Here is a 15,732-nt window from a genome sequence, read left to right on the forward strand (position 1 = left end):
CATACAAGCTAAACCTGTCTATAGGGCATAATAGTCAGGTGACTGAAGAGTGTATTTTCAGCCTCTCTCTCTGGCCAGTTTATTTTAGTAAACTGAAAAAAAAAATAAAAAATAATAATTAAAAAAAAAAAAGTATATAATGTAGGATCTAGAATAGCATATACTGTACAAACAAAAAATAAAAAAAAGTATATAATGTAGGATCTAGAATAGCATATACTGTACAAAAAAATAATAAAAAAAAAGTATATAATAATGTAGGATCTAGAATAGCATATACTGTACAAACTTTAAAAAGGAAAAAAAAAATAACACTACAATGCAAAAGTCAATGGGTGATGAACACCACCCTAAAACATGTGTTTAAAGGACACGTCATGAGCTATTAAAAACAAAGTTATGACTTATCTGTCAGAATTACAGCCTATGGAGACAAATGCCCAACTGTGATATCTATCACCCATAAACAAAAATGGAATTGAGTCAATATATGTGTAAAGACGATGCATGGCACATCGTAGGTATCAGTCACGGCCGCCATTCAATGTATACATGATATACACAAAAAAACATGATGTTTACAGGGTCCAATCTGGGGCAACATGCTAAACACTTGGTTGGCAAACATAGTGGTTGGCAATGTGTTTATATAAACCAGGCGGCCAGATCTACGTTACTTAAGAGCAGTTACATCACACCATTCGTCATCTCAGAGCGCAGTACTAATCAGATTTTTAATGTAGAGGATACTAAGCACACTAGGATTTGTACTTTGAGATCTATCATTCCTTCATGGCCCAAATCTTTTACGATTGACTGCATTTTAATATAATCTATTTTAATGCACAAAATCACCAATTACCCTTTTTTTCGGTGGATGATAGATTGTAAACAATGAGGTGCAATTTCGGAAGGTGGGGGGACTCAAACTCTAACCTTCTGACAAACAACAAACTGTAACAGCATAAGAAATGTGTGTATGCATTTGATATCCAAACACATACAATACCTAAAACCCTTTATCATCAAAAGTTACTATGTGTAGAAGAAATGGTCACTCCGTAGGACTTCTAGGGGCGTAATTTTTATTTTCTGGTTCATATCCATTGATCCGGGGGATTTATTTTCTCAGAATAGTTTCTTTAATTCTGGCCCAATTCTTTCAGACCCTGCAACTCAATAATTAAAAAAACAAAAACAAAACGACAAAATAAAATATAAAATGTTGTCCCACTGTTCCCACAGCACAAGTTTTAAAACGTTTCTTCTGCTTTTTCATGGACAGACACACGTACAATGGCTTTTTTCTTTTCTTTTTATCACGTAACCAAAGTTCTCCCAGTAATGGTTATAGTCCTTGTTGGTAGAGGTCCTTCCTCAGTCACGACTTAAAGCTCCCATGACCGCATTCTTTTCCAAATTGTCCAAAAAAAAAAAAAAAAAATGCCTTGTACTTTATGGGGTTCATTACCTGCACTCATAGGCAGGGACTTCTACACGGATATTTCATATGTAGTGCCTCCAACTCCAGAAACCTTCTTTACACTAGAATGCCGAGACGGACTCCCTGTGGCAGCGCTTTGTGAACTAGACGTGGACCCAAGTCGACACTCAGGCCTCGATAACCCCTTTGGCTGTCCGTTTATCTTACCAAGAGGCATCTTCACATCCTCCCTGAAGAGAAGACATAACATTATTACAAAGCCATAATTCCATTACGCAATAATCTGCTAAATTTACACACTTCGGACCAGATTCATCAAAGCTTGTAACGCCAGTGTTCTTGAGTAAAAAAGCTTTGTGAAGTCGAATAATTTTGGCACAACTCGAGCATGCGCTATAAGGCTATGTGCCCACGTAGCGTATTTTCATGCAGTTACGCTGTGTTCTGCACCGCAGCGTAACTGCATGCGTCCACAGCACAATCTATGAAGATTGTGCCTAATCCGTGCCCACGTGGCGTATTAGTAAGCAGCGCTTCGGCTCCTGCCGAAGTGCTGCGTTATAAAAAGCAACATGTCACTTCTTTCATGCGCTTTGTATGCAGCCCCCGCTCTGTCTATGGGAGGGGCTGCATCCAGAGCGCAAGAAATCGGCTTTTCGTTACCGACTGTTTCTGCAGCGATTTGAAGCGCACGTGTGCTGTTCAAATCGCTGCAGAAATTTCTGCAGGGACAGAACACAACGTGGGCACATTGCGTAATAAGGCTATGTGCGCCTCTTCATGAATCGGGATCGTCTGACACTAGGACATCTCCCCATCAGGGCAGACGTGAACAATGCCAGTCGTGATATATCAGGCCTAAAAGGTACTATAAATTTGCAAAATTAAATCAACTGAACAATTAAACAAGAATGTGCCAACTACATCACCTCTAACATTAAGAGAATAAATTTACCTTCCCCTTTTTTTTTTTCTTTTTCTTTATTCGGTTTGGTTTTGTCTATCCAATTGTTAGATTATAAACCTAACTATTCTTTAACCCCCTGCGTGGGTAAATCATTTTGCACTGAATTCTATATCTTCTGCTGTATAACATAAAAAATATTAAAACACTTTTGAAATAAAAAAAAAAGTTAATAAAAACTTGATTTTAATAAAATGTCATTTCTAATTCTACATTCCCTTTACCTCCTTAAAAACAGTCTGTCACCCCCAAAATGGAAATTAAGCTGCCTAAAACATATCAGTATCAAGCCGCATCCGTCAAAACACGGACGAACCGCATGGAAAAACTTATGCAACGGATCCGTTTATTTCGCCGGATCCGTTTATTTCGCCGCATCCGTTGCATAGGCTTTTGAGCCGGATTGAGCCGCACTGCTAAAACCGGAGGTGTGAAAGCAGCCTTAGTATCTGAGCCCATTTTGTGAATATATAGGACTCCGCTAAGCTTTATAATTTGAGTGAAATAGTCGTGCACAATATATTAATTTAAATAAATAAAAGTTACGTTTTAACACTTATTATATTTTAGTAATAAACAATCTCTAAAGAGAAGTTATTTTAACTTAAGTCTGTTTTATTGTTCACAATTGTAAGTATTTTACAATAGCAGCTTATATAGCCCAGACAGATTCCAGTGAAAGCTCTACCACATTAGGACAATTGATCACACACCATATTAAAATTAGATTGCATTTACCATGTGTAACATTATCACGACTTAGATTCTAGGTTGTATACCCAGCCTGGAATACCATCTTTTTTTTTTTTTTTTTTTTTTTTTAATACTTCAAAGAAAAAAAAATCTCCAGTTGAGAAGCAGTTGCAGTGTACATTATGTACACTAGGGGGAGCTAGTCATTTTAAAAAGGCAGCCGACCTCTTCCCTTTTTTAACATGGCACATATCCATACCTGATCTTCTATATAGCAATATTTACATTAAACTCTTACCATTTATCAGAGAAGAAAAAAGTAAAAAAAGTATCCCTAGTCTGTATATACACATCAAATAGAAACTTTCAGGTCTATAAAAGCACAACATACCAGCAATTCAATTCTGTAGAGATAAGAGGGAATGGAGTTTGTCATCTTGCACTAGGTACCTAGCCTTTATATGGCAGATATAATGGAAGTCTTCTTCGTTTTACACTGTCCTGACTGGTGTGTTCTACAATATTTGCAATTTTATCAAATTTTGACATACTGCTCCATCTAACTAAAGAACTGCGGAAAATATTGGTGCAAATAAAAGAAGATATACTGTATATTAGAGTCAAGAAATCCTTCTAGAATCACACACAGTTAGCTGCCAGCTCAGAGATCATATACTAAATACAGGAAACCTTCTGCTAATGTAGATCCAGTAACAGCTTCGGCTATGTTCACACATTGCGGTTTATTTGGGGGGGTTTTTGCAACATTTATGAGTTTCATGCAGATTAAAAGCTGCTTTTTACAGTAACAGCCATGAAATTCCAGAAATCTCATACACCGCTGCTTTTCTTTTCCTGCCTGAAGTGGAACACTGCTGCGTTTTTGATAGAAGCACGTCAATTTTTTCTAGTGTTTTTGCAGCTTTTGTTGGGAGTGACACTTAGGGCTCTTCTCCACTTGCGTTTACAAATTCACAGCAACACTCGACTACAAATGTGAGTGGAGTGTCCTGTGTATATCCTGCGTGTGGTCTGCGTACAGTGTGTGTTTTTTTTCCTCACATAGCATCCGTATGACATGCGAGCGTCATGCGAGTGTTATGTGAGTGTTTATGCATACCGCGTCAGACTGGCTACCGGAGGAATCTCCAGTAATACCAGGCCTGGCCGCGGTTACCTGCATTGAACTCCGGATCTGTCTCCTGAGCTCCAGAGATCTGCCCGGTCTGTCTACAGCTGTGCTGAACTGAACAGCAATCGCCGGGGAATCAATCACTCGGCGCTCGCTGTTCAGGCTGCACTCCGGAGCTCAGGTGACAGCTCCGGAGTTCAGTGCATGTAACCGCGGCCAGGCCTGGTATTACTGGAGATTCCTCCGGTAGCCAGTTTGACGCGGTATGCAAGTGTCAAGATCCGTGTGACATGCGTATGCCATCTGTATGACATGCGCATGCCACCCGGATTCTGTTTTTTTTTCTCGCTCCCATAGGATTGCATGGGGGAGCGAGAGCTGAGACTCGGTGAAATCGCAGCATGCTGCGATTTCACCGAGAGCACGAGACGTGCCGTAAAACATTTAGCAAGAGGACACGGCCTCATTGATTAACACTGGTGCGAGTGCGATCCGATTTTCTATCTGATCGCACTCGCACATAGAAATCGCAAGTGGAGAAGAGCCCTAACTTTGTTACTTTGTTTACACATATACTGTAGACAAATGACACACCAAACAATAAAGGCCCCCCCCAAAAAAAGCAACAAAAAAAGTAGCAAAAAAAAAAAACCAAACACAGCAAAACCTGCTTTATGGAATCACATTTTAACTACAAAGAGAACAATTTTGGCTGCAGAAAAAACAAAACACAACGTGTGAACATAGCCTTCTGCATGTAAGTTACTTGCGGTTTTTATGTGTGTTTTTCATTGTGCTTTTGAAGCTGCACTTTGTCTCTTGCTATTATATCATGCTTTAAATAAAGCTGCTTTGTTTTTTTAGACTTTCTGGTATTTGGCTATGACAGAAATTTGACATTAAGTGCGGCTTACATGCGTTTCTGATCCACAGCAGAAACGCACTATAAACGTATGTGCGTCTTTTATCTTCGGCGTTTCCGCATCTAATGCAAGTCTACAGGGAAAATCTGAACACAAAACTCAAGTGCTATTAGAAGAAAATAACTTACAAAAACTATATGGCTTGTATACTGTTCATGAATCTGTAGACCATGGTAGTTATACTATGTGTGGCAATGATGATGTTATGAAAAGTAACCTATCGGGGTGTGATATAAGAGTTTACACGCCATTACTTTTCTTCCATGCTCCACTTACTGCGTCTGCCTGGGTATCACAATGCATCCATTTTACTAGTCACGCTTGGCCTGTGTAAAACAAACCGAGTGGATAGAGGAGAATGGTAGGTAATGTGAACCATAAATCCAGCAAGGCACACTGATGGATCAAGCCAACGCAGCATGGAAGATAAGTACCGGAGTCACTTTTTACAGCTTGCAAGCGCCAAAAGGAAAATTTGTATTTTGCAAAACAGACAAATCTAGTTTGACGCAAATAGAGAAATGTGTTCAAGACACAATTGGGGTGACCCCGACATCTGGTCCCCCGACAGGTCAGTCTTGAAAAATACTTGCATCCGCCAAACAATTCTGCATCATCTTTTCTTCTATCCCTGTGCTGTGCAGTTATTCCTCCTGGAATTAGATTGGCAACTAGGTGTGGCCTCTGCACTTATCAATAGAACTTGTTCCTCCAGTGTGACACAATCAACACTGATTATATATGGCCAGAATTATTACATATTCATAGGAAACTCAAGCTAAAACAGGGGTAAAAGTCTAAATAGTTAATATGCAAATAAGGGGGGGCGCCAGGAAGTACAGTGGTACCTCGGTTTTCGTTGATCTCGGTTATCTTTGGTTTCGGTTTTCGTTGATTGCCTCGGTTTTCGTTGATTTTTATCTGCATGCCCACGTGACTACGCGGCTATTTTTGCAACTACAAAGGGTGATCCACGCATTCTCCTGCTCTGTGTGGTGTTTTGTGAGTGCCACCTCGCTCATCAGTTTCAAAATGTATGTAAGAAATGTATATAACGTATTTATTCTTTACATTAGTGTTTTATATTCATTTAATATTCCTTTTATATTCATTTCTTGTTGTTTTTAGTATTAGACACTATCTTTATTCCCTATAAAATGTGTTTTCTTGTATGTATTTTTGAGTGTCTAAAACAAATTAATTGGATTTACATTGATTGCTATGGAAAAAATTCCTTCGGTTTTAGTCGGTTTCTGTTTCATTCATTGTATTCAGACGGATTATCAACGAAAACCGAGGCATCACTGTATACAAACTTTAGCCATCTTTTTGAATTGTATAACTCTACTGCATGAAATGTGTGCAAACTAGCACATCATAATAAAGATCCGTTTTAAGAAGTACCTTAAAATTCCCCAAAAATCATTTAAAGGGGTCTTCTATTCATTAGATGAAACATTTTCCTTTGGTGTAATTTCTAAAAAAGTACCAAGCCACCCTACTTAACCCAGAGATCAGCAGGACTCTTCTTCCTTTCATTTTTTCTTTTATCATCTTAACACTGGAGCGTTTCAAGGAGAGTTATACCTGCTGCAATCGTACTTCCAGGCTTGGATTCATGCTGCCCGCAGTTGAGCGTCATGAATCAGGTGATAAGTTCCCTTTCACAGTATCCAAGAGGAGGTAAAATACTTAAAATAAATGCTATTTGCAACACAGACTAAAAATGATCATATTTAGCAATATGTATTTCCCCTGGCTGAAATATTTAGGTTAGTTTTCTTAGGATGCCAATTATTAAGGATGTTCATTGCCTCTAGACCCCAAAAAATACTTAGGCTCCGATTTATCAAAGCAATTTTGACAGAATTCTGCGGTAAATTTCTTTGAAAAGTCACAAAATTTTGTTGCAAGAAAACGATTTCAACTTTTGGCACTTTCACCTCCGTTTTGGTGGAACTGGGGCACGTTGGGGGGACCCGGGAGCATAACGCCACAGCTACATCTAATTTATGAGGAGCCATGGTGTTTCATACGCCTGAAGTCTTACTCCGGTCGGAAACTGGAATAAGGTTTCTGACATGGAGCACATGCCCCTCGTTAGGCACTCATGAAGAAGTGTTCACCTCCTAATGAATCAGGAGTGTGACTCCACCATGCACCCTCATCACATCTGGCAAGATAACCACTGGTCTTGATGAATCGGAGCCTTTATTTCTTCTTTTCTTTAAGTTGTGAATTTAACTTAGATAGTATGAATATTATAATTTCACCACTCTAAAAAAACAAACAAAAGAAAACTGGAATATTTTGCACAGATATATTCTTACCTTGGGACAGCCATGGAAGCTCCTTCTACAAATTCCATGGTATTAAGAAATGTGACGGCTTTCCCTCCCCCGTAAGAGGGCGACCTAGGTATTCCAGAGGGTGAAGATGGAGCCTGATGTCCAGGTGACTTGTATGACCCATTACTAACCCGTGCTTGCAAGGGCTGATGACTCTGGATATTGTTATTGGCCAGATCAGCCTGTAAAGATGTGGTGGAAGTCCTAGGAGCTCTTGAGACTGCACTAGAAAGAGAGGATACAGAGGACTGTAGAATAGGGTTTCTGGAGCTGAAACTGGTAGCCCCTCCTAAAAGATTGTCCTTTGAACCATATCGTCCTGAAGTAGTGCGTGGGTTCTCCGAGAGTGAGCTGACCTGCTGTAAGCTATATGTGCTCGGGGTATCATAGACCCCTGAGTCTGCAAAAACAGAATCTGTGTGAGAATGTAGCAGCTTCTCTCTTTCCTCCATCTCCTTCCTTTCCTGGATAGAGGCCATAATAGACTTCGAAAGGTTATCATAGCGCACGGGAGAAGGATCTCTTTGATGTCCAGCAGCCCTGCTTAATACAGGACTAAAACTTTGAGCCGGTTGCCGCTCTGCTCCTCTTAGATGGCACATTTTGGCAGACATATATGGTGAATGGTATCCGACAGAACCAGCGGCAGTGTGTGCAGTGCATTTACCAGATGCTGGAGACATTGGGTTGAGTAAACTGTCATAAGATAAACTCCCATTACGATTAGACAAGGCGTTAGGGGAAAAAACACTCTTGTATGGAGTAGTACCGTCACCCTCCGATTTTACCATCTGAAGAGGAATTTTCTCAGACTCTCGACGCCCAGAATTCTTCAGGCTCAGTGAGCGCGAGTTGGCAGTGAAGTTGTCAAGTTGCAGCGGGGATGACTGGTAAGACTTATGGAGGGAGTTCTTGCGGTACTCTTGAAAATCCAGGTTGGGCGCTGATTGATAATCGTGATTCCTGCAGTCTTCCTCCAAGAACACACTGTCCTTTAGTCCATCTTGCATAGAAATCTGAAATAGACAGACAATTTGTGCTAAATATTCAGGAAATATTTGCATACCCAATTAAAAATGGAACTTTGTTTGCATTAATTTTTTTGACTTATGCACAAATTGTGGCTTTTAGTTACAATTTTAATAATTCCAGATAAAAAAAATGTAGTTATATGTTGATGCCACGGTACCAGGTGTGGAAGAGTTGCACTAGTGCAGAAGGGGAGTTTGGGTTTTTTTGGAAAGTGGTGGGACAACCCCACATTTTGGCCACTCTTTCCATGAAGGAATGTCCCCAGAAAGAGAATATGTTCTTTTGCCGGGTGACATTGAAACTCACAGCTCAATTTGTAATTGGCAATTTGGGATAAAATGTGTATGGCTAGGTTGTCGTGATAATCATCATACAATCGCTCAGCGCTTGTTTAGGCCACTTCTATCTAACGTGTATGGCCAACTTTAGTCTCTTGGAGCTAAAAAAAAAAAAAAATTAAATCAGGGACATTCCTCTCTCTCTTTATTAAAGAGCAATTAAATTAACCTTTCTATAATACTTTGTGATGATATTAATTATACTGGATTAAGGCATTTGTTCATATTACAGAGAGCACATCATTCTTAGCACTTACCAAAATACAAAGTACCAGGATCACAGAAAAAAGAACGATAGCAGCTCTGAATTTTACCTGTTCTGTTGCCGGGTGGTAGTGTACTTTGGGGTTTGCTCCAAATCCTGGTCGGTACTTGTACATGGCTGGAGTTGGGGGACTGATCATTTTTGGCGAAAGTCCACTGTCTGTAAGAGAATACAATACAATTCCATATTTATACACCAAAGAGTTGTGCAACATTAGGGTAACTGTTCTAAATCTTAAAGGCAATCAGTCACAAAGTTTTGCCACCTAATCACAGCGTAGCATAATGTAGGATCAGAGACCCGGATTACAGCGATATATCATTTACTGTGCTGCTTAGTGTAGTTTTCATAAAATCTTTTATTAGCAGATTATTACTAGAGGACTAGTAAACCTGCTGCCATATAGTCCTCCATATTCATGAGCTCTGTATAACCCCGCCCCCACCACCAATTGGCAACGCTTTGCCTAATGTACAGTAAGCTGTCAATCTGTGGTGGGGGCGAAGTTATGGAGCTTAGCACTCGGATAACTGCTAGATCCGCAGCCAATAAAACATGGATATTGTCAAAATGACAGCAAGCAGCCCAGCAAGTGAGACATCACTGGAGTCAGGGTTTTGGTCTCTACAACATGCTGCTATCATATGGTGAAGCAAAAACCTGTTGACAGAGTCCCTTTATCAGTGGTGAGAAATGCTGGTAATAAAGTATGAGCATTTCAATAGCACAAAGGTAACATTGAAGGATGCAGGAAAGTTGAACCTTTCCCAGATGCCTCTAGAGACCCTACACCTATCAGGCTATGCTATAAGCTTGTTTGTCTGATTTATACATCAAAAGTAAATGGGACATGAAACTCAGTGATCTAAATCCCTAACCCGTGATATGCACTGAAGATAAAATTGTCACCGCAGTACCATTAAAATGTCGCTTTATGATCTGAAGCTCTCTATTAGCAAAAAAACACGAGACACAAAAAGTCTCCTAAATGCTCCATTCTTCTGATCAGTAACTACAGGAAGCATTTCTCTAAAGAAATTACCAAGAAAGGAAGTTCCACTAAGTAATAAAGAGAAAGGTCAGCTATTGTCTCTCCATCAGTGACCTTAATTGTGAAAGCTAGAGAGCCCTCTGTGCTCTTACCTTCAGTACTTCCCAGAGTTGCCTTCATGTCGGAATATTTGGTGGGGTCTCCTTTAGGAGGTAGCGGTGGCTGCATATCCAGAGATTTATCATTTATACCTTCTAAACTACCTTTGGACTGTAAAAGGAAAACAATATGAATTAAAAGATCACATAAAAGAGGACTGATAGATAAACATTAAGTCTGATAGTCACCTTGGAGCGGTGTAAATTAGCCTGGATACCATTGTCGCTGATCTTTACCGTAACTTGCCTTTCTGACAGATCTTGTCGTATAAATGGAGGCTTAAGTGTGATTGGAGGTCTCTTCTTTGGTTCAACCACATACCTTATTAGATAGAGCAGTTCTCGTTAGGTGATATACGCACACTTATGTAATTCTCTTTATCAATCATTATACAAGTGACACATTCAAACAAACACCTAGGTTGAAAAGCTAATGTATTTTATTGCATATATGTACAGTGTATATACATTGTAGATGACTAGAACAATGTACAAGTATTTACAACTTCTAAAAAGGTATTTCGTTTAAGGGGTACTTTGCACGCTGCGAAATCGCTACTGCGATTTCGTCGGGGTCAAATCGAAAGTGACGCACATCCGGCGCCAGTAACAACGTTGCAACGTGTAAAGCCTAGATGCACCGATAAACGATCGCAAAAGCGTCGAAAATCGGTGATCTGTGTAGCGTCGGTCATTTTCATAATGTCGCACCAGTAGGAGATTCGATGTTGTTCCTAGTTCCTGCGGCAGCACACATCGCTGTGTGTGAAGCCGCAGGAGCATCTCCTTACCTGCTCCACCGGCAATGAGGAAGGATGGAGGTGGGTGGGATGTTTACGTCCCGCTCATCTCCGCCCCTCCGCTTCTATTGGCCGCCTGCCAAGTGACGTCGCTGTGACGTCGCACGACCCTCCCCCTTAGGAAGGAGGCGGGTCGCCGGCCAGAGCGACGTAGCAGGGCAGGTAAGTGCGTGTGAAGCTGCTGTAGCGATAACGTTCGCTACGGCAGCTATCACAAGATATTGCATGAGCGACGGGGGCGAGTGCTAGCGATGTCGCAACGTGCAAAGTACCCCTAAGGGTTTATATGCACGTGATCACCTAGCCACAGGATACTGGGGGTCCTATACCGAGAACAGGGATCTGAAGTAATGACTGTCCATGTGCACCACCACACATTGCCTATGGGAGTACAACAGTCTGATATCTGCAACAGTCCCATAGAAAATGGATGGAGCTACAGTGGTAATGCTCAGTCCAAAGCGTATTAAAAAAAAAGGATTTTAAGACCCAGTGGGGGTCCCAATGATCAGAAATTTGTAACTTATGGATAGGTGATAAATATATGTGTGATTTAACTGTTAGATTTGGTAAAGCAAGATTTCAATTGGAATTATTACATTCTCTGCAGCAGAGAAAACAGATTATCTCAGAACTGCTGCACTAAATAAACTAAGATACACATCACTGGAATAAGGGTCTCGGACCCTGCTGCCAGATTACATACCAAAAACCTGTTGACAGATTCACTTTAATTTCTCAAGTGGTGGGAATAAAAGAGACAATGACTGGTTTTTAAGAAGAACCACTGTAAGATAAGCTTAAAACTATGGACACTTGGAATTAATCGGATATACTTGGGTAGTGCATTCCAGGAAAAAAGGTGCAGCATGAAAAAAGTCTTAAGAGATGGTAGTGGGAGGTTGATATGTTAGTCTAAGGCTATGTGCGCACTAGAAATGTGAAGTTTCTCAAGAAAATTTCTTGAGAAACTTCTGGGAGTGAAAGATTTCCGGACCTCCGGAAAAAATCCGCACCAAATCCGCATGCGGATTTGACGCGGATTTGAAGAGGATTAGCCGCGATTTTCCCGCGGGTGGTTCCCTGCGGATTTTTGCAGGCTGTACTGCCGAAATCCGCAGGGTACCTGCGGAAATAATGGACATGTTCATTTTCTCAAGAAAGTTTCTTGAGAAATTCTTCTCAAGGAAATTTCTTGAGAAAAATCCGCACCAGTGCGCACAGCTATTTTTTTTTACCATAGAATTTGCTGGAAAATGTCTGCACAGAGATTGCAGACATTTCTCAAGAAATTTCCGCGGCAAATCCGCGGGTAAATCCGCGGGTAAAAAGCTCTAGTGCGCACAAAGCCTTAGGGGCACTTTGCACACTACGACATCGCAGCTGCGATGTCCGTGGGGTCAAATCGAAAGTGACGCACATCCGGCATCGCAGTCGATATCGTAGTGTGTAAATCCTTTTTGATACGATTAAGGAGCGCAAAAATGTCCAAATCGTATCATCGGTGTAGGGTCGGTCATTTCCATAATTTCGGAAGGACCGATGTTACGATGTTCTTCCTCGTTCCTGCGGCAGCACACATCGCTGTGTGTGAAGCCGCAGAAGCGAGTAACATCTCCTACCTACGTCCTGCGGCTCACGCCGGCTATGCGGGAGGACGGAGGTGGGCGGGATGTTTACGTCCTGCTCAGCTCCGCCCCTCCGCTTCTATTGGCCGCCTGCTGTCGCTATGACGCCGCACGACCCGCCCCCTTAATAAGGAGGCGATTCTCCGGCCAGAGCGACGTCGCTGGGCAGGTGAGTGCATGTGAAGCTGCAGTAGCGATAATGTTCGCTACGGCAGCTATCACCATGATATCGCTGCTGCGACGGGGACGGGGACTATCGCGATATCGTAGTGTGCAAAGTGCCCCTTAGAACATTAGCAGAGTTGTGAATGTGGCTAGTGTGGGAGGCAAAGATGAGGGAGGGTGTGCAGCACTGAGGAGAACTTTGTGGGTGAGAATGCTAAGTTTACGTTGAAACATATTGATAAGGCATTAGGGAATATTTTTGCTGGAAGTGCCTCTTCAGATTTCTGTCCGCTGCTTCTTCTCCTTGACAACAGACTACGTACTCACTTTTTACTTGAAGGGTAACTTCGAGTTTGAAGTCTGTTGCCAAGGGCACAATGAGAAGTAACATGCTGCAAGTCTGACAAACTGGATAGGCACTACACCTGGACTCACTAGTGATTATTCGGAAGCATTTTACTTGGAAGACCCCCCACCAACACCTATGACTGGTAGCTTAGCAAAACCAGAAACACAGGAGGCAAATAAGTTACAGAAGCAATGGCCATATACCGTCTTACCTTGGAGATAATGGACTGCACAAAACATGCTGTATGTTCCCACAGCATCCTCTGGTGAAAGGATTCACTCCACCCCGAAATTTCCCGGTCACCTGAGAAAAAGGTTAATGTAAAAACAAATACATGTAATAGTTAGATCATTAAAACATATTGTGACTGTTTCTCTTGGATTTATTTTACTTCTATAAATTCTGCTATTTAACAGTTCTAGATGACGCTTGAAGGCCACATCTGGGCAGGTTACCTCAAAGGCGTCAGCATGCGATAGACATTGATTGATTCATTCATTCCATTCATTGAGTGATTGATTTTTCTTCAATATTTTTCTAGAACACTGCCTCTTGGCAAGTACCATGACCGGAGATTAAATTAAATTTTCCAAAACGGAGCTTGTATGTGACAATTTTTTTTAGAATATTTCAAGTGATTTTTTTTTTTTACCTGTTCATTGGTGGTGCGACCTCGTACAACAAGAACAATATGGAAGCCAGTGAGACCGATAACGGGAATGAAAAACAGGCCAGCCACACACATGACCGAGATTCTGGATTCACAAGCTAAGGACTTTTATTAATTATCCACAATACATTTTTTAGCAAGATAACTTTTTTACACAGATAAAAATTCTTTTTAACACATCCTGGTTTTTGTTCAGCAGTACACAATACCACACAGCCAGAGTGAAGCCAACGCACAATAGAAGTGCCCAGAATTTTGGGTATTCTCAAAGACATTGGTTATCAGACAGGTGACCTACAAAAAGCATAACAACGGAGACAAAGCACCCACCTTCCGGTGTTTAGAACTTACACAATTTATTTTTTGGGGTATTACATCAGACGTAACAAAGCCCTTTTAAAGACTGGGTCAATGTTATAGAAAACAATCAACCTTTTTGGGAGGTGGTGAATACCTCACATACAAGTTGAGCATCTGCTGACGGTATGCATCACTAGAGCACGGTACTTATTTTCAAGCCAATGCAATATTACACCAACCAATTATCACTATGCGATATGGCAATTACAGACTAATTAATCCCCTCGACCACCCCCCCCAGCCTGTTTTCACCTTCCTATATACAAAAAAGACTGACCCGCACATCCAATAGGTGTGAACAGGTGATAGCTGAAAACACATTATAACTACAAAACATATACAGCTGCACACTAAAATGCTAACAATGAATAAGGGAACTCTGGTATTGCATTACGGATATAGAAATATTTGGATAAAAAAAAAAAAAAAAAGATATTTAGCTTATTTATTGGCCAGAGTTCACTCTTTCATTATCAGCAGTTTAGTGTGCAGCTGTATATGTTTTGTTGTTTTCACCTTCCTGACCAGGCCATTTTTTTAATTTTATTGTACCCCAGAACACAGTTTGATTTGTGGCCTGTGTAGAGGTAGCTTGTATAGCGGTGGTGGTGCCGTCTTCACCATGTATTGTGATCAAGACGACGACATCCCTTTTGTCCTTATACTTGCCCACAAGCATGTGGCCGCTACATTGGGCTCTGCTCTCACCCTTTCTGAGCAATTGTCCAATTAGCGACCTAGGGAGTCCTCTCAGTACTGAACGCTGCAGTAGCTCTGACGGAGAGGGATTTCAACAGTGGGATCCTGGTGTAAAAGTTACCTAAGTAGAGGAAATAACCTTTTTCCAACAGTGGGTGCACCAAAAATTCCACACAATTTTACCACTCATTCCCAGGACAGGGGGTTCAATCCGGGTATCCCTCCCTTCATAAACCCTAAATTTGTGGGTGTAACCTGAAGTACTCTCACAAAGCTTGTACAGTTTAATTCCGAACCTGGCCCTCTTACGGGGCAGGTATTTCCAGAGTTTAATTTAATTCTATGATGTTTTTTGTATTTCCTTTATGGTGTTTTCTCAATCTATTGTGTTGGATTGTGGATGAATATCCATCTGATGGTACTATTTTATATATGGGTCCGGTTGTCAATGTGATCTATTTAAAGCCACTATACACCTCATTTCTTTGTATTTGCCTATGATTAAGGAGTTTTTTTCTCTGAAACGTGTAAGGCGTGGAAAGGCATATGGAGAGAATTTGTTGATCCATTAACATTTTTTTAATGTGACCCAATAAACGTCAAGATTTTTAAAGACAACTGTGCTGGATTTGTTTCCCTCCCTGTTTTTTCCTTCTAATGATTATTGCCAGAATTTAAGCCTCCCCTTGAAATGTATTAGGCACTCATCCACACAGATGTCCCTTGGGGAGTGTACATCTCAGCAAATTTATTGCTTAAGTGATCAATGACCG

General features: G+C 40.9%; 1 protein-coding gene across 1 annotated transcript in view; it reads right to left on the reverse strand.

Annotated features, from left to right (window-relative positions):
• Positions 1 to 243: 243 nt before the first annotated feature.
• Positions 244 to 15,732, reverse strand: part of ZDHHC8 (zDHHC palmitoyltransferase 8) — a 121,413-nt gene continuing 105,924 nt past the window's right edge. The window contains exons 5-11 of the mRNA XM_075320939.1: positions 13,883 to 13,985; positions 13,442 to 13,533; positions 10,478 to 10,610; positions 10,283 to 10,400; positions 9,189 to 9,298; positions 7,487 to 8,520; positions 244 to 1,674 (exon numbers count right to left, since the gene is read on the reverse strand). Coding sequence (XP_075177054.1) covers positions 1,494 to 1,674; positions 7,487 to 8,520; positions 9,189 to 9,298; positions 10,283 to 10,400; positions 10,478 to 10,610; positions 13,442 to 13,533; positions 13,883 to 13,985 — 1,771 coding nt within the window. The 3' untranslated portion in view covers positions 244 to 1,493. The remainder of the gene's footprint in view (positions 1,675 to 7,486; positions 8,521 to 9,188; positions 9,299 to 10,282; positions 10,401 to 10,477; positions 10,611 to 13,441; positions 13,534 to 13,882; positions 13,986 to 15,732) is intronic.

The sequence above is a fragment of the Anomaloglossus baeobatrachus genome, chromosome 1 (genome assembly GCF_048569485.1).
Source record: "Anomaloglossus baeobatrachus isolate aAnoBae1 chromosome 1, aAnoBae1.hap1, whole genome shotgun sequence".
NCBI classification, from domain to species: domain Eukaryota; kingdom Metazoa; phylum Chordata; class Amphibia; order Anura; family Aromobatidae; genus Anomaloglossus; species Anomaloglossus baeobatrachus.